Raw genomic sequence first — 20,728 nt, forward strand, 5'->3', positions numbered from 1 at the left:
TTCCTCATTAGTCAGAGCCAAATGTTTATTTGAACTCGATAAGGTATTTGTATGAAAATTTCCTTAAGAAGGGGTATAAGAACTTAGTGTTTAAATTTGTAGTTAGAAGATGTATTCATAGTCATTTGGACATGACTTTAACTTTTTTTAAAATCTTTAGTAAAAGTTACTTGTAGAAGTATGTATATCACTTGAAAATAGAAAAATACTAGTTTTACTCAAAATCATGTCCAAGTATTACTAGCACAAGTAGTCTCATTTTCCATAATTTAGATAGTATATTCAACATATACATTTTATTTTTCCCAAAATTATTCAAAAAAAGTATATTATAATATTCATTTCAATATTTCGTGACAATTTTAACTTAAAATTTAATAATTTTTTGATGAAATGTCATTAAATTGTGAGACGAAAATTTTGTGTTTATTTATGTACATTGACATTATCTTAATATCGCATCCTCAATTATGCCGTAGACAAGTTCATCAGTTTAAAATGTAGGTTGGGACAATGTTATCTCTAATTCCATGTCACTTTTTACCACAATTAAATTTTTTGTTTAAAACGATTATCATTAATTTATTTAGGTAGAATAAAGTGAAATAAGATACAAAATTATTTAACGTCATAATTCCATCAAAGTTTTATATTTATCTATTAACAAAAAGCTAAGTCATTTCTGATTTTTTCATGTGACGTATTTATATGCCTTTCCCTCCAAACAAGTCTCTGCACAAGCAGTCAACACTAGGTAAAAGCTACTATATTTTGGAAGGAACGGAATTTTTCTAATTCGGCATTAGCTACCAAATTTGTTACACCCTGGGTAGGTGGTGGGTATGGGATTTGAACCCAAGATTTTAGCCCGCAATGCCATCATAGTTAATTAACGCTTTGACCATAAGCCTCACCGCTTAACTATATTACAACACTTATATAAAGTCTAGTGGTGATACTTATGTTGGATGGTTTTGTCAACTTTGGCGGCCATTTTTTTTTTCAAATTTTCATCTACGTTCAACTAGAAATTGAAATATAATTCAATATCCTGTTCCCGTATTATATTTCATTACAAAATTAAACCGTGTAACCGCTTGTCTGATAACTAACTCGAATTTCAAATCTGGTCATCATGTCATTAGGATTGTACTATTGTTAGTTTATTTTTATTGCAAAAGCGAAAGTAATGCCATTTTTTTGATAAAAACATAAATGAAACTTTGTTTTAGGCATTTTTGTAATCCACAAATATATTTTTTTTTATTTACAAATTTTTGTTTTTTAACAAAAAAATTATTTTTTCATGAAATTTCATAAAACTTTTTTTGGTAAAAATCATCATTTTTTGTTGTATTTTCCTCAAAAAAATTGAAAATTTGTTATTGTGGAGTTTAGACTGAATCATTTTGACAAAGAAATTTCACGCATTTTATTTCATGTAACCAAGTAACGAGATTAAACATTGCGTGACTGATGGTCTTTATAGGCATTACGGTTTCAGAATTACAGGCCGCATACCTTTCCGTTATTGTAGTTATCAAAAATAATTGAAAAAAATTATGTTTTCATGTTTCAAATCGTGAAAATTGTCAATTTAATCATAGTAGATAAAAAAAAAATATGACATTCTGTTGGGATATTACTGAATTGTAAATTGCCAAACACGACAATCATAAATGCTACATTTTGGTTCAATAACATCTTGAAATTGTTGTGTTTATTGTGTCAAAAATCCTATTTAACCATGCATGGGATACTATTAAAATAAGCCTGTTTGTTATACTTATCTATGGATCATGTCTGGTTGATGATATTTCAAAATACGCGTTTCAAAAATCTTTACAGCCCTATGTGAACTCAGAACGAAATAAGCCTTTTCAAACGTTAGGAGAAAGCAGTTATTAATAATAGTTCCAAATTACAGGCGGGTGTGTAAGATACGTTATGGACGTCTCGCGTGCTACAATATATCACAAAATAAGATCAGATAGGGAAATTAGTTTACACCAATTTTCTTTTTTATAGACATGCCTCATTTTTATACTATTATCTCTCATGAAATCTTTCTTGTATTTTTCTAAATTGTACCTATTTTTCTTACAGGGGAAATCATTTGCGAATTACGATAAAATTGGATATTTTCCTGCATCCTATGTCAGCCCGGTAAGACTTTATTATATGAAATTTTCTTTGGTATTTATTGGACTATTTTGCATATACAAATCAAATCGATTCTCATTTAAATTTAAAATAAATTTGGAAATGAATTTCTGCGAAAGCTTCATTCTTGAATAGGGTGATAATACATTCTGATCCCACAAGGCCCAAAGAAGAAGTATGTATTGTCAGTATGTTTCATTATTGGGCCGCGTTTAATAGATGGTAAATGTCACTTTCTGCGTATACAATGTGTCCAAAAATAAATGAAATCCACAAAATTGGTAATCCAATTGATGGGTTTCATTTATTTTGGGATACCTTGTATAATATAACTTTAAAAATAGCTGTTTTTATCTTTGTAAAAGATTTTTTTGGAGATTTACACAGTAATTTTTCTTAAATTATTTGCAATCCTCTTTGTTGTGTGTCATCCACACTTTTAGAATTGATTATTTCATCACAATCTTTTTTTAAATAATTAAATCACTATAAAATTATGATCTGCACTTATTTACATTTCACATAAATTCCGTTAAAAATTAAATTCTCAATTTAATTTTTTGCAATCAAGTTTTTATATTACTATACCATGGTGAGTGAAACGATCGTAATTGTGTCAGCGTTGTAAAATGAAAATGTAAAATTATGTCAGGCCTGTCTATCACACAAATGCAATATTCAGATTCGGGTCATATTTTCTGTTTTTTCTTTGAGTTGTATTGTTGTATAACAAACAGTATAGTACAAGATGTTCATAAAGTCCTATTATGAACAAACAAAAAAAATTTGTCATCAATTTGTTACAATTCTCAATTCAGTTCTCAATATATCTCAAGCAGATTTGCTTTATTTTATTCAGTGTTTATTAGGGAGGCAATCATTTAGAATAATATATTTCAAGCATTTTGGATTAGAAAAAATATTAAATCGATCCATTTTCATGTAAATTTCCAGTAAATATCACAACTTATTTTTGGTAAATAACAAATTTTCGGTGAATGCCTAGTTCTAGCTGCACTGACCATTTACTATTTAGTAATATATGATTGACTATATCTGAATATTGTAGTTGTTAATATGTTGTTCCTTACTTTGTATATTATTAACTAACGAGTTAACATGTCCAAAGTGTTGAATTTTTTGTTCTTTTTGGAAACTTTTTTTATTTTACGCAGTAAAATCGTGGTATCAAAATATAATGATTTAGCATAATTGATGATTTGATTCTAATTCCCATATTCAAATAATATTTACAATAATTCTCTCATATTGTCTTAATTTTTCAAATATCATTCAAGTATTTAAATTATTTGGGGACATTCATTTTTATGAATTTATTTTGGTTTAGAAATTTTTTTTTAAATGCATAATATGATCGTCCAGTTTGTTTTTGTATTTAATTTTTGGTTTGCAATTTTGATTTTATTTCTGTTTTTATTGTGAATCGTCTAGATCGGTGTTAATACAGAAAAGGGAAACCCAGCTTTTGTTTGTGCCAGTGATGATTCTTCGGTAGATATTTTTTTTTATTTGGTGACTAGTTTTTGTAGGTGATAGTATAATGCATGAAAGTGGTGATGGCATTAGTCTTTTTTTAACAAATTTTTTAGCCTAAATAGTTTATTATAAAACTGAGCTTGAACTTCGTTAAAATTATCGAGCTCTAGTTAAACATACAGTGCGACCTAAAAATAAAACAGAACCCATGTCATTTGGAACATATCCTATAGAGAAAATAACTTTTGCCGGAAATATCCTTGTTTACTGAAAATTTTTGGTTACACAAACAGAAGTTTCTTGTGTAAATAAAATTAAATAAATTTTCTTCATTTTGGTAAAAGTGACAGAGAAATTCATAGGTTTCTTTTTCGGAGTCACCCTGTTATAAAAACTTGCTGGATTTTTCAGGCTATAAACTTCTAATTTTTTTACGAGCAATGATAGTATAGGATTTTAAAAAAGGGCCATTTTGTTATTATCGCATTAGTATTCGTTCTCAAGGTAATTTAAGTATTGTTGACAACGCTAAAAGCCATTATGGAGAAATTTTCTATTGAACGAGAAACTCCGGTAATAAATATTTTTACATCCGCTTCTTCCTGGGTATCAATCATACTCAAATTCTTAAAATGTTATGTTAACGAGCGTAAATTATATTTTCGAAATTTATCAAAAGTTTGAAAGTTTTTCAAATCCAAAATTGTTCATATATATTTTTCTTGCTGCTAATTTGTAGTAATTACATATAAATCAGAATTAGATTTTTATTCCAATCTAGTAGCATTTTTGTTGAAGATGGCATTCTATTTCATAGAAAAATCTCTAATACAATGATAATGCATGTTTTGCTCGAAAATTCTTCAGAGAAAAAAAAATTTCCTGTATATCGCGTGGCATGTCAGGTCGAAAATGAGATTAAAATTTTTCGATACCAAATTTCCACGAAACATTTCTACTTTGAAGTGATATCGTAACGTTATCTTGATAATAATGTGGTAATGAGAATCTGCGGCTTTTCTCATCCTTGTACTCAATCACTTGGGAATCAAATTTCTCTGTAATCTCTGTCAGCACTCGGCTTATTTTTCTCATATATCAATTTCTTGCTTGGTGGCGATCTTAATACCTTAATAACAAACTTTCAGTTCATCATTCTTAGCTTTCGTAAACACTGTTAAAAAAAGAATTAAATTTTCCAATATTTTAAAGTGATAGCACTTCATTTTGTTGGTTTTATTTGATATCCATGTTACTCTTACTCAAACCTAATTTGCACAAGCTAATTATGATTGATGAATGAATTATGCGAGTAACGTTCTTCCTAATTTCATTAAGTATTCACGGCAAAATCAATGTATGTGAGATGATTTTTCCTAAGAGCATATTCTTGTTCCTTTCAATATCTCCGCCTTTCTAAAGTTTCTTGCTATCATATATATCAAAAAATAGAAGAAGAAAAATTTATTTTTCTGAAAAATAAAAAAGTGAACTTTGTACATCATTTACGCCTGTGTGACTTATACCTTATTGATTGTTCTATACGTTTTTGTTCGTCAATGAATCAAGTTTGATCTCAACTTTTTTGTGATATATTGATATATTTAATCCAAATCATATTGATATATCATTGATATATCATATGCAAGCATAGTCATCAATTCTTTATTTTTAATTAATAAGCTGAATGCAACTGAATTCACATACTTAACGTTATCCTAATGAAATAAATAAATATATGGAACGCAACTCTTTTCCAACCCTGCTTCTAATTTTTATTAGAAAAAATTGTTTGCAAAGTTTGAAACTATTGCAAAGTTATTAAAGTAAAATTCATTTTCCTTTGAAGTAAAATTCATTAATTTCTTTTCCAATATTGTTAATTTCAATGTTCATTCAAATTTGGATTAAATTTTCTAGATTTTGATGTATTATGTCAAGATCAGTTTTGATGTGAAATAGTGATTATTTTTATATCCGAAACACAATCAAACAATTTTTATTTCTACAAATATTCATCAAAAACTTGCATAACTAGATTTAAAATAAATAAGTAAATAGTAAAATGAACTCGACCGCTTTGTTGATAAAAGTCAAAATTCTTTTCAAATTTGTTGTAATACGATTATCTTTACAAATTTCAAGGTACTTTTCTCCTATATGATTTTTCATCGATAAGCTGTTTGTATTGCTTTGTATTTCTCATACATCACTCATTGTTACAGATAATTCCTATTATGAAATCATTAGTGTAAAAAAAAAATTGAAAATTTATGGCATTTTATCGAAGATAAAAAAATTAATATTTTGGAAATTAAATTATGTTAAGTAATATGGATAGATTGAATTACTATTTCTAAAACCTGTCTAAAACAAGGTGGTCCAGGGTGTTCAGCATCTGTGACCACAAAATTATTTTCGCATTTTTAGCGGGCTACATTAGTGACAGCGCAATATAAAACAAACAGGAAAGATAGAAAGCTAGTTAACAATTTAGGCAAACCAAACAAATCAATCAACTTCGCTGGTTGTGGCAGCTAGCCATAATAACGCAAGTAAATTTAATAACATCAGTGATGTAACAATATAAAAAAGATTTTTTTTGTAATTTTTATTATACACAACACCGAACACGATTTTTTGATTACCCTCCAGCAAATATGACCGGGCCACATGTCGTCTGGGTTTGGATCACCCTGGTCTGAAGTTTAATTGGTCGAAGTTCATAATAGCGATTGGTTGCTGCTGGGCTTACTCATAGCAAATCATACACAACGGGAAATAAGCGAATGATATAATTCAGCCAATATTTTGAACTAATCAAAACGTTGGTTGAACTAAACTCGTTTGGCTTTTTCCCTAGTTTTTTTTTTACTATATTAAATAGTTTCACCATGTCATGCCTCGCCACATAATAGATTTTAATCAGGGAAAATTGAAGCTTAGAATTTGATTTGTCATTGTGTATTAACAATACTAAATACGTGTAGAATGCATGCCTGTATGTTGTTAGTGTAGTTGTTAGTACTAGTAATTCAGTGTTTCTAATTTTTGGTGCTTTTTCTAAATCTAAGGCTATATATTCAATATAGTAAAGAAATGTTCATTAGTCTTACCAATGTCTATGGCAGACACAATTTATTGAGACAATGAATAGAATATGAAATGATATTGTGTGTGCGAACAGTGATATTTATTAATTGTCATATTTGAGATGGAAAATAGTTGTCTTTTGTATCATACCAATAGGTACGTCCAAATTATTTGGTATTATACATTTTCAAATTCCAAGTCATGTTGATTAAATATATAATTGGTTATATTTTGCAGTTTGGTAAAATTTAACTTATTATGGTTTCATTGCAAAAAAAAAATTTAAATTAATAAAAATAATTTTGTTTGATATCATCGATTCTTTAGTAGTGATAATTTTTGATGCTGATTATATTGCTGTTTATATGAATTGTTAATTTAACTGAAATCATTATGTTATTGCGAACTATACAAATGAGAGTTTTCAAATTTCTAACTCAAAAAATTCCAACAGCAATCTCAGAGAGCTCCTAGACAAAGTTATATGGAAGCTCAGATACGAAGTCCTCCTACCCCATCCAGACAAAGAACATCTCAATCTTCTTCAAATAATCAGCCCATGGAAGAATCACCCTGGTATGAAAATACCTCATGAGAAGGACCAGTAACTTCAATGTGAATCTTTAACGTTAATGACCATTACATTTTTCGCCTTACATGGATTTTATTGAAAAATTTGTCGTTATACGCAATGCTAAATTTGAATTTTCCTAATTTAGGACATATTGAGAACTGTATGTCAAAATGGCTTAAAAACATAACTCATTTGGTCTAATTATTCATTCCTCTCGCTTTTAAATTAAAAAGAATCTTGAGACACCAACTGAAATTTTAGTCAAATTTCAATCTTGAAGCATTACGATTGGATAATTCTAAATTTTGAATCTGCGTTTCCATTGTTAAATTTGAACGATACATTTTTCGGTCATTTTAGCAAATGTAATGAACATTGAAGTTACTGGTATATGTTACTTTGTGATTATTATAACGTCACAATAGTAGCAGTTATGTCCTTCAATTGGGGTATTTATTTTAATATACAAATTTCAATTTATATTAACATATATTTTTTTTTATTTTTTTTACCTCTTATGACACACGCAGCACATATCACAAGCACACTACAGCAGTCATGCGGATCAATTTAAAGCGATCAAGCGTCAACATGGAGTTGATAACAACACGACAAGCACAGTTATTGTTACGCAAGAGAATAGTCATCACCGACTTCACGAAGAAAACTTTGATACCCCAAAACCATGTCCATCCAGTCCTGAACAGCTAAAGAACTATTACTGGTATTAATATACATGGCACTCCTGATATCATCTGCATAATAATCCTCTTGCCATGGTGGAATGCTCACAATACCTTTCTTTCTTCTAACTTCTCTCTCTTTTCTATTTAGTAGTGTTAGTTGAAAATTAGGAGAGAGAATAGCATGTTATACTAAGCTAGCTTAATGCATGATGGTATGATATTTAATAGCACCTTTCGATACTGAAGTCATATGGTACTGAATAGACTCTTTATAGCTTTGACAAGTGCTATCAATTTTTACAAAAACAAAAAAATTTTGAATTCAACATGAACTAAATAAATTGAATTATACCTTTTTGTGGTACGCAGAAATGTTCAAGAAATTTAAATATTCAAGCATAATCAAAATTATTAATTCGAAAAATTATTATATTGAGTAGTCCACATATGACTGATATCAAAAATTGAAAGTTTTTTGAACGATTTTTGTTAATTAAAGGTTAAAAAATTATTTTTTTAATAGATTAGAATTACCAGTAGTTCCTATTGTAGGATGATTTAACCATTCCTGGACACTATATTTAAGTTATATTTTAATACAAAAAATGATTATAAAGTAAGAATAATACTTTTCATATTGTAATTTTAACATTCAAAATTGCGCTGTTTGAGAATTTCCTCAAATAATTGTCATATTAGGAGTAAAGGAGATTCATCTCCGAGCAAAGTTGGAGGCACTCAAATTGGAGAGGAAAGCCGATAATACGACTTAATCGAATGGTGAACCACGGCCTCTTGTCCGGTTACCAGCCCATAGGATTACTTAGCCAGTTATTTGCTTCAGATGCATGGACTTGGTTTTTATAGGCTTTTTCTTGAGTCTTGTAATCTGATGATCTAGTAATCAAAAACACTTGTTTATTATCGGTAAAATTCATTAACTTACTAACAAAGTAGCTTATTAACATTAAGCATGGATTTACATGTACGTTAATATTATAGTTTTACGCTATCGACAGGGAATGTGAGGCATGTACTAACTGTTGACTGAAACTTACAATTAGTGCGTAGGATCGAGTGTTTGTTTGGTATGTAGATTGCTTCTTAGAAAGCGGCGAGCTTTTTAGCCTAATGTTTAAAATAAAATATAAAATTGATTTTTATTATAAAAAAAGTGATCGAAAAATTGGTTTTAGTCTAAATAACTCTGGGCCATGCGAGATATTAGTAATTATAATCCTCAGTGTTTGATGTTTACTGTTAAATCTGGATTTGGTTAAACTTTTGGAAAAATACAAAAATATAATTCAATTACCATAAAAATAGACATCATTAGTTATTTTTTACCTATAAATGTTTCCAATGAACTTCAGCTGAAGACAGTAATTATAATTGGAATGCTCATGTTTTAAGGTATAGAAGTGATAAAGTATATCTGTCCATTGAATAGTTGAAAAAGGCAAAGTCAGACCGGATTATTCTAGTTTAGACAGGTTTACAGGGAAAATATATTATGTTGCATGATTTTTTCCATTAAATGTTTCCCACAATCTTGTTATTTCTAATTGCTTTTCACTCCAAAGAATGTTCTGGATTTTACTCTTTTAAATCGATCTTGTTTTATCACTGACATCATTCTTCATAGAAAGATATATTTGTCATCTTACAAATCAAATAAAAGGAGTGCCGCATCGGTCATTTTCACTTTCAATTTTTCTTCTTGAACTCACTTGACGTTTGAAGTTTTCCAAAGACAATCTAGTATTATACTTATTAATACAAGAAGATTTAGAAAGTTCTGGAAAGTATTTTATCTTCAACAGAACTTGATAATCCAATTTCATACATAGATTATTTGCCAAACCTCATAATCCAGTTAGATCGCAGTGTGTTAGAAGCAGATATATACCACGAATATAAAATCGTAAAAACTAAAAATCTTATTAATAATATTATATTTGATTTCACAAAAAAGCACGATAATATAATGAATTATCCTACTTACTGTCAAAATTTTACATATAAGATGATAGATTGGATTCGGTTTATTTAAATTTTAAATTGCGTGGAAAGCGGTATGTTGTGCATCCAGATGTATATAAACAATATGGTGATGTTCAGATTATGATTACGTGCAGCGAAAATAAAGGAAATTTTTCTGGAAATTCCAACAAATGTGTATTGTTTCGAAGCATAATGGAAAATTTGATCAGTCTCAAGTTTTTGAAACATTTTTTATTTTTTATGATTTTTCGAGCTTCCACTCTGAAAAGCTACGGGTCAGTAAACATCTACTGATATAGGGAGAACTGATAACTTCCTGAATTAGCATTGCCTGCTAGGTACTCCCGTAGTGTGTTTACCAGGTTAGGGTTAGGCCACAATTTTATTCCGATTTTCCTCATTTTAGTTCTATTACGAGTTCAGGGACTGTCTGTGTTAGTCGAGTGCATATACCCCCTTTTCGTAGGCTTCAGTCCCTTCGAACAACTCGATGTAAAAACGGCGAACAAAATTAGTTACCTTCATATTGGTATACACACTTCTGGAGCGCTGCCTGCCATATTTATCACACACTCAGTGGGATAGTGGACACATATTATGAACCAGGGATTTTTGAACTGAGACTCCATTATAGTTAGAATCAACGTTATAACCTCTATCAGTCAGACATTTTTAAACCAGACATTGAAAAATTTAATGGCAGCATATGTTGATGTAATGATATTAAAAGATCAGGTTAAATAGCTCAGTTCAATTTGCACCAGATGATGACATTTTAGCAAGCGCCTCTTTCTTTTTCAACTGTGGTTCGTTATATGGTTGAGACCTCTTATCGACTTTTCTCTCTCATTATTCTTTGCGATTGCTTTTTGATAACTGATACATTTTCTCTCTCTTCATCTTCTCAGTGCGATGGACTTGGGTACTCATTGGGACAACTTGATGGATCGGTGGTGTATGGAGTCCTATAATATCCAACTGTTCCATTATTTTGCATCAAACATACCATCACATATCATGCATGACATACAGAACAAAACCGTTTACATAACACATCCACACTTTTTATATATGTATCAATAGATTACTATTGGTCCAAGTTTAATGCGTTATAGTTTTCTAGTGTACAGGTGTGCTGTTTATATTGTAGATCTAGAAGTACTAACTTTGCATACTGATTTATGTTTTTAGCTTAGATGAATATTAATATTGATTATTAAGCGAAATAATTTATTTTGTACGTTGATCGCAAAATACTATGCAAGTGACTTACTGGCTATTTAAAATAACCTACTGAATTTTGAAAACAGAATTAATAATCTAATAATCATAATTTAGTCTTACGGTAATTGACCTATTCTTACCTACCCTCATTTCAGCATTTTGATTGAAAAACAGAGTATGTCCCAAAATTTTTTTTTCCATATGGCATATTCACACGCCTTTTGCTTTGAACGAATCCCTCCAGAAGAAGCCGCTGCTAGATAAGAACTACTATAATTTGTCTTTGCTTACCCAGTTTATAACCCCTGGGTAAGGGGGTGGACACAAGTTTCGAACTCGAGATTTAAGCATTAGAGGCCATCATAGTTAAGTCTAACAATCTAACTACCTTGCCGAAACTACTGAGTTACTATGCTGCCTCTTACTTCGTATACAGAAGTTAATATTACTTTGCGTCTTTTGAGCTTGTGTCTTTTTAATATCATTGCTAATATATATCTTCATATTTCAGGTACGCTGGAGAGATTGATCGTAATGAAGCAGAAAAATTGTTATTGGATACGCCCTCAGGAACATTTTTAATAAGGAGAAAAGCTCCTCTAAGTCTTGTTATAAGTCTCAAGTAAGATCAATTTTATTTTTATGGAAGTTTTGTTTCGCTATCCAGGAAATTTTGTTCATCAAACAATAAAGTATATTCTTTAGTAATAAACTGTTATTTCATATACAAGATATGCATTTGGGGAATTGAAAAAATTCACATTTATCATTGAAGAAATTTTATTGGCAATTAAATATCTCTCTCACTGTACTCAGTATAGCAACAGGGCATTGACCAATCCAGCGTCTCTAAAAGTCTGTGCATATTTCGACTGCTTGTTGGTTACGGCCTCCTCCACCATCAAGTCCATGCTGCCATGCATCTGAAACAAATTACTGTCTAAATATTCTCATACCCGGCAGGGACTTGTTGCCAAACAAGATTTCCAAGTTCATCATACAATTAGGCCATTTTATCTGCTTTCCACTCCTACAGCATAAAAATTCCTAATTCCAATGTATGTTTACATTGACGGAACAACCTTCTTTATTTTTGTGTCCATGTCTTTGATCATTGTTTATCTCCTTTAAGTAATATTCTTATGTTATATTGAATATTATTTTTATTTTAGATTTCAAAAAGATATAAAGCATATAAGAATTTTACAAACAGACGACGGTATGCATTATGTAGCAGAATGTAAAAACTTCAAATCAGTTCAGGTACAAATATATAATTTACGTTCATTATGAGTAAATTTTAAATTCATTTTGTCCATTTACTGATGAATTATAGATTTCATATAATTTGAATTCGTATTGAACATTTTCGGTACTCCCGAAGTATGTGAACCAAGATGGCGGACACCGGAAAGTAGTATGTGTACCAGGTTAGGGTTAGGCCATAATTTCAGGTACAAATACTACGGGAGTCACTTGGCTAGTCCTCGAACTCGTAATAGAACTAAAATAAGGAAAATTGGAATAAAGTTATGGTCTTACCCTAAACTAGTACACATACTACGTTCCAGTGACCGCCATCTTGGTTCACATACTTCGGGAGTACCCATTTTTCATGTATAACATATGTAAAGCCATTGGTATTGACTAATAGACAATCCCGCAGACTTCAAAAAACATGACTTTTTGGACTAGATTTAATCAATCAATCCTAATTTTCAAAATAATTTGAAAACAGGTTGAAAGTCATTAGCAATACTGATACCAATCTTGTTTGATATCTTTCCAACTTATCTCACCATTAATCACAGGAAGTTACAGGCTATATTCCCATATCTTGATGTACTGGATAATTAGCATCTGTTTTTTTCATCTTTTTGTTATGTAAAGTTGTTGTTAAAGATGGTAGTGCCTTCTTGAAGTAATATCTTTTCTCAAATTTAATCTAGATTTTGTTATTTTTTCCTAAATATATTCCATTTTTTTCTCCTGTTTTGTATGATATTTTTCATGTTTTTATTAAATTTTACTTGAGCTTGTCATTATTTGATTTTCGTCAATATTTACTGGTGCGTACTGCACCATCATAAATCCATAAAATTTCAGTTAGCCGTTAGCGTTTGAGTGGTCTTCAGTAACTTGGAGAGGCTGAGTCCATTTACAGTACTTTTGAATAAAGTGTGGAGTCTACCTTTGAGCAAATTCTATTGAAAAATAAATAAATAAATAGCATTTTTTCTCAATGTTGTTTGCTCCACTATGATAGCTTTTATTAGCGTAAACCAATATAGCCTTCATTATATTCTTTTTTTCTTTGTAAAATCATAATTCAAATCTTTTTTTTCAGGATTTGGTCACCTTTTATCAAAACAACTCATTATCAGGGTTTTTCCTGGGGTTGGAAACAACATTACGATTTCCATACAGAGATCCAGTCATGTTTCCTGGAATGCCTTCACCTATTTCACCGTTGAGACAGAGCAATTATCCTCCTCAACCAAGTCGTAAGTACATTTTTTTTGCGCTTCAGAAGTATGTGCACCAGATGTCGCACAACCTGAACCCTAACCTGGTACACATACTATGTTCAGGTTGTGCGCCATCTTGGTACTCGTACTTTTGGAGGTCCTATTTTTGAAATAACTTGTTTTTTGCCCTGAACGAGCCTCTGTACATGTATCCATTGGTAAATATTCTTCGTAGGATCGTAATCTTCGCCCACCCTATGTGAGGTGATGGACATGGGATTCGAACCCAAGATTTTAACCTCCGATGTCATCATAGTTAAGTTCTACTCTTCGACCACTGGTCCATAACATTATAAATGCTTATAGCATCGGTTCCCAATCGGGGGCCCAAGGGGGCCACAGAGTGGTTGGGAGGAAGGGCCACAATGCTAGGCGCAGAACCGATTTTACTTGGCCTTTGACAAGTAAACTATTTGTTCTTTCTATTTTCATTGCTCGAAAAGGATATTTCACAACAATGTTTTTACTTTTTTGAACTTTGAGCTTAAATTGTGCAAACATACAGGGATTTGAAATCCATCAATCATAATAACCTGCCCATACCCCTGGAATGATAATCAGGGGGCCCTTGAGTGCCTAAAGCCTCTGGAAGGGGCCACGAGTCGTGAAAGGTTAGGAACCAGGGGCTTACAGTATTTTTTGTAGGATAAGTTTGCCAATGAGATCACCTAATTACATGATGGACAATATAGGTTAGATTTGGGAATAACTAAACACCTGAAAATCCAAAATACACACCTAACATTAAAGATAGGAACTTCTCTTTAATTAGCAATTCTCCTGCACATAATTCCCCCATAATATCTGTGGGACCTTGAGCATAACATGGTTAAGATTTCTTGTTCTATCCCGATGTCCACCCCCTCACCCAAAGTTTAATAAACTGGGTAGGCAATCCTTTAACGGAAATATTACGATTGAAGATTTCATGCCCAACATGCTAAATATGATGCTATTTCGGCAGCTGAAATTCAATGCAATTGTGAGAAGCCAAGCTATTTAGTTATACACGCACACACACACACAAACTAGTCTTTTACCGAAAAGTCATGGATAATCGTTATTGTACTTTTGATTTGTTATTACTTGAAACATCATTTCATTCGCGTGAAAAATTTGCCACCAAGAAAAATAAGAGAAATGGTCTAAAAGACCTAAATATAACCATGGATAATCAGATAATTGTCTCAAAACAAACATATAACGCTGGCGTATAACTGGATTTATGAGTGTTATAACAGTTGTATTATCTTAATGATATAATTTGCGCTTTAAGAGATCTAAAAGAACTTTATCTCTGGCAAGACATAGGCCACGGATAACTCAAATAAACGGTCATTAAAAATAATTTAATTTGACCCGTGTTGCCAAATGTCAAATATTCACTAATCTGATCAATTTCTGTAGACTCGTTCGCAAATATTTGCGGTGGCTGAATAGCCATGTTAAATCTCCAAATACCGTGTTTTATAAATATTCCTGTGGCCTTCTGGGTCATATTTCACATATTATAATAAGATTATTACGTCTACATTAGCTTGCTTAGCATTTAATGCTATTTATGTGGTCTATAATCTATCTCGGTTGCTCGGTTTACATCGAATTTTTTTTTATCCCTTTCCAGAGAGGGTATCAAGACGTCCACAAAACGGAAATGGTTGGCAAAGTGATATCAGAAGTAAGTCAAAATTTGGATTGAGATTTTTTTTACGTATGCATAAAACTAAAATTATTTATGACTGAATCGAAACCGTTTCATATTTCCCTTTCAATTTTAATATAAATCGTCATTTGTCATTAATTTATATTGTTCAGTAGTTCGTGGGTTTTCAGTCGTTGCCTATAACTATGCTCAGAGATGAGTCTACTTTATTTCTGTGTGAGTGCACTTAACCTTGCTCTGAGCAAATTATCTCAAATATATAAAAATTTTAATCATGGTATACGCCAGAGATGTGCAACCTGCGTCCCGCGAGGAAAAATTGTGTGGCCCTCGGATAAGTGCCAATTTTGAATAATTGCGGCCCGCGAAACCTGTTTTTAATTTAGTTTCATCTGGTATGTGTGAGTCATTTCAATCCTATTGCGTTACAAGCCTAAACCAGATTCCAATTTATAATCTAGCTAACTTGTGCGAAGCGGACAACTCATGTTATAATATCAATAACCAAAATTTTTGGGTCTGCAACTACTAGAAGGCCTATGTTAAAAAAGACGCGGTCCGCAGTTTTACTCAGTTATTTATATCTGGCCCACCTGTAATAAAGGTTGCACACCCCTGGTATAGGCAATTTGATTATTAACAATTTCAAACCGATTTTTTTTTTTTTTTTTCGAATAAGTTTTCAAAATAACATGTATTATCTGTGCATTCATAAGTATATATGATAATCTCACAAAAATTGGCTTCACTTGTTCTTAGTATAATATGTATACATTTTCTAATTTTAACCATTGCTAAATGTGAACATTCATATATTTTTAGCTGTTAATGGTCGTTCGTATGATATTATCGGCCAAGCGAGGGCACAGTTTCCATTTGAAGCAAGAAGTGAACAGGAATTGAGTTTACGAGCAGGTCAAATCGTTAATATTATCAGTAAAGCTGGAAGTTCGCATGGTTGGTGGAAAGGAGAACATTCTGGGCAGGTTAGAAGACGTTTTCTGTTCGTTTCATTGTATAGATCTTTCTCTTTGTGGCACTTCTGGGATTTTTCAGATGTGAAGTATATTTTAGTGTCAGTCATCATATCGTCTCTTCACATTTTGATTTTTGGATATTCCGTACAGATAGTTTAGTATTTCAAAATTCTTTGCTACAAATTGAATTTTTAAAATAGTGCATTTTGATATAAATACAACTTATACTAAATAAAATACTATCATACTGTAAAAATTCCCATTTTCTCATCTGAATTTCTATTTTTTCAAATAGTTTGGTATTTATATTATTATGCGATTCTTTTATGTAAACCCTTTTACTTAAAATAAATACCTAATTTTAACAATATGAAATTTCATTGTTTGAAAACTTATTTTCTTAATTCCATTCTAAATGAATACTTTTTTGTACATTTTCTGTTTTAAATATAATATTTTGATTTTCAGGTTGGTTATTTTCCCACCACGTTCGTTATCGAAATATAGCATACATATCTGTACGATATTCTCCACACAAGCCTAGATGAAACTTATAACGTATACACGGTCGAGCATGATGCACTACTGCTTCGTCAAGTGATGTACGCTTGTCGAAAGAAGAGAGTGTTTTAATAAACGCTCGAACCAACGGCTATCAACTTTACCACTCTACTTTATTCTTCATTCTTATTATAATAATTTTATTGTTGAAAAAACTTTATTTTAATTTTCACATCAACTGTATTCCACTGTTGCACCAACTCTCAAGTCCTTTTTTCTCATAGAGTGCAGCGTTTTATGCTTTTCTTTTTATTTCGCCTTTCCGTTCGTTCATTTTTTTTCTGCTTTTATTTGCTGGTGACAGGAGGCCTGCACGTACTATTACTGTTCTGTATCTTATTATAATAATATTGGTTTCTTTTTGAGAAATGATAATTTTTTTCTTCTCTCGTACCAACCGCATTGTGCCCCATGTAGGTTTTCCAATGTTTACACCAGTATAATCATTCATAAAGATATTCGCGAAATTCAAAAAAAAATTTTTATATATGAACTAATAAATCTCCATTTTGGACTTAAAATAATATTTTCCAATCTTTTTGAATTATGTACTGGCAACCAATCTTATTGAAGTTACGTAATTCAAAAATTAAATGCATACAACGTAGGAGAAAATCGAGCTTTTTTTGATGATATAGCTACATGGCGTCTGAATCGTCATTCGAAAAGTATTATAGTTATTGTTTGCTCATGCCTTCAATTGTTTTAACGATTTACATGTTTCAATGGGATAATGTATCTATTTTAGTGTTGAGTATTGTTTGCCATAATTTACACATAAGGTAATAAGTTACGACACTCTGCACTCATGCCTTTTTCTGATAATTTTAGGAAATTTTTGGATTATGAAAACCTGTTTTTACTATCGAAATTAACAATCATTCTAAATTTGATATATCATCAAAAAGTTTCATTTTTTTTGTTATTATATGTCTATTCTTTTAATTAATAATGAAATTTTTTGATTTAAACTTCTTACCCCAATCATAAAATTAAAATTTGTGTTTTTATACCCAAAAATGGAGATTAAGTTCGAGACTATAATAAAATCACCTATGTTTAACTTTTTGGTTTTTAGCGAAAATTCTTAAAGTTATGTCCAATTGTGCTTGCCCTTTCTATTTTAAATGAAGATTTTACTTTTTGTGTTACTGGTAGGTTTGTTTAAGAATGATAGTATATATGAGATTTTATCTCTTCAGCATTAGTGTTAATGTTTTTTATCAAGCCTGTCATCTTGTAATTCTCAACCATCATCGCCAAATCGTTCTAATGTTTATGATTTAAGATATGATTGATTGATAGGGGTCATCATCCATTTCTTTTTGAACTTGAGGAGTATTGCTAGGATTTACATTAAAATTCATGTAATTTGTTGATTTTTTTTTTCTAAATTTTATTATGAAGTGTTCCTTACGCTAATAGCGATCTCAGTACGGTTCGAACTGCCTGTTGAATAAATCGCTATAGAACTAGTATGTAAATCAGAGGTGTGCAACTGGCGGTCCGCGGGCCACAACCCCTGCTCGCCAAGCCGTTTAGTGTGGCCATTATCACTACTCAGATTTTTCCCCATCAAGTATAAAATTCTAACTTCTGTCAAAGCTAATAACAACAAACTATGCAAGAACTTACAAGTGTTTAAATGAAGTTTTGCATCACAATGATTAGTTTTTTTCGGTGACCCGGACAGATGTCTGTTGGATATGAAGTTGGATATATGGCCCACCAACAAAAACGTCGCACACTCGTGATGTAAATGATTTTGTAAGCGATTTGTGCGGGATTCTAAACAATCACATATTATTCTATTGTTTCATATCACATTTATCATGTGATATATCACCTTGTATACCAGACATTGAATATAGATTAAAAACACTTCTTGCTTTGATACAAACAAAATATAGTCCTATTCAATGACCATGTTAACTAGCAGAAGATAAAATTTGAAAAATATTATGATGTTTGCATATTATACAAGGACATTTCACCCTAAAAAAAGTATCTATCGTATTTATTATTGGTTATCCTTAGTGCCTTTCATTCAAAAAATTTCTCATCTCGTTCGTACAAACTATAATTTTAATTTAAACATATAAATAGAAGCCAGGTGCATGGCAAAAACTTTGTTATTGTGTGACGAATGGACGCTTTGCTAATTCAAATTTATATCTTAGTCCTATTTTTCTATTTATTGTTATTTCTTAAGCATTATGATGAAATTTGATTTCAAATTAGTCACACTACGTTATGCTCCCTCATAAATATAGAACTTAGGTCATTAAAGTCAGCAGGAAATGCAAATGAAAAAAAAAATATATTTTGAATTTCGTTAAGGCATTTTTGGCAAATACCAGTCAAGTCTATTTTTTTTCCAGCCAGGTGTAAACAATCATAAGAAATATTCGAAAAAGAGATAATCGTACGGTTTTCTGGGTCGCAGGGAACCAAACCAGATTATCGAACAGTAACACCCAAGGTTCTAAAATCTAATTAGAAAGATCAATCAAATTATCAACATTACTTTATGATCCAGAAATTCAGAAAAAAAAATTCAGAAATGCTCTTATTTTAACTTAGTATCCCCTGAAAGGAAAACTGGCTTGATATAACTAATTCTACCAACCAATTACAACCTCACACATTGTCTGTATACCCGTTATCATAATTTAACAATAACAAATCATTGAGTTAACCTTTTCAAGACTATACATAATATCATTGTAATAATATGGTTAGACAAAGACGCATTGTTCAGAAATTATTACATCATTGGAATGTCATGTCGTGATATGATGAAACACTTATCAACATTCAGGATTGTTTCTTTAAGGATAGTTCATTTAATCAAAATCTGAAACTCATACACGCTTGATTCATATTTTGGAATATTATTAGGTTAAAAATTGGTTATTTATAATTATTAAGGGGCCATCGAATAAAATATCCGATATAATATGTGAAATTTTATGTGCAATCAGTGTGTGTGTGATGTGCACACACACGCCAAGGTTTTTTGTGTCCGATGACTGGTTTTGTTTATATGGATTTTTTTTTCATCTCATGTACTTCGATTATCTTTATGTTATTGCTCTCGTCATTTGTTTATATACATGTTTATTAGTATATTATTCTTGTAAATACATTCTTATCATTATGTTCCCAGTTTCTGATAAAATAAATTAAACAAGGTATTTGAAAGAGTGCATAACTCGTTTTGTATAGTTTGTGTTATGGGGAAAGCGGTCAACTCCCACAGATCGGGTGGCTATTTCTCAGGTCTCTCTCATCGTTTCTACGATCCCTCTGCTCCACACTAGGAAAGTATTTACATACATTGGATTAGTTAGCCGGTCCTTCGTTTCAGATGCATGGACTTCATGGTGGGTTAGCTCTTGATAGACCAGCGATTACGTGAGCCCCCTACAGGGCTGGGAGCAGTGTTCCCTCTAAGGTGTGCGCGCGCACACAGCTTTCAGAGGCTGCGCACACGCATAGATTTACTGCACACAGACGTATTTCGATGTAATGTAATAATGTTCTCGGTTGGCAGGTTGAGAAAGTTTGTTGTTGGCCCACTCATTACCCGGTTAGAACGCCAAAATTTCTTCATTGGTTTTTGCACAATTATTAGTCATTTCCAAAAAAGTGCGCACACACCAAAATTTCTGCGCACACATACTACCAAAAATTAGAGGGAACATTGGCTGGGAGTACAGCAATTCTCTCGCACACAGGGTCTTCAGATGCGATGG

General features: G+C 31.3%; 1 protein-coding gene across 5 annotated transcripts in view; it reads left to right on the forward strand.

Moving 5' to 3' along the window:
• The window catches only part of LOC120344578 (proto-oncogene vav-like), a 57,002-nt gene extending 36,835 nt beyond the window's left edge, over positions 1 to 20,167 (forward strand). Inside the window, exons 20-28 of one of the 5 annotated variants that reach the window (XM_078112807.1) lie at positions 2,107 to 2,166; positions 2,735 to 2,755; positions 7,858 to 8,051; positions 11,753 to 11,863; positions 12,414 to 12,504; positions 13,589 to 13,745; positions 15,394 to 15,447; positions 16,255 to 16,418; positions 16,878 to 20,167. In XM_078112807.1, the coding sequence (XP_077968933.1) occupies positions 2,107 to 2,166; positions 2,735 to 2,755; positions 7,858 to 8,051; positions 11,753 to 11,863; positions 12,414 to 12,504; positions 13,589 to 13,745; positions 15,394 to 15,447; positions 16,255 to 16,418; positions 16,878 to 16,916 (891 nt within the window). In that variant the 3' untranslated portion in view covers positions 16,917 to 20,167. Of the gene's footprint in view, positions 1 to 2,106; positions 2,167 to 2,734; positions 2,756 to 3,615; positions 3,676 to 7,207; positions 7,330 to 7,857; positions 8,052 to 11,752; positions 11,864 to 12,413; positions 12,505 to 13,588; positions 13,746 to 15,393; positions 15,448 to 16,254; positions 16,419 to 16,877 lie in introns of all 5 variants that reach the window. The other 4 variants (XM_078112806.1, XM_078112809.1, XM_078112808.1 and 1 more) reach the window with 4 other exon arrangements.
• The last annotated feature ends 561 nt before the right edge of the window (positions 20,168 to 20,728 follow it).

This window comes from Styela clava, chromosome 5 (genome assembly GCF_964204865.1).
Source record: "Styela clava chromosome 5, kaStyClav1.hap1.2, whole genome shotgun sequence".
NCBI lineage: Eukaryota > Metazoa > Chordata > Ascidiacea > Stolidobranchia > Styelidae > Styela > Styela clava.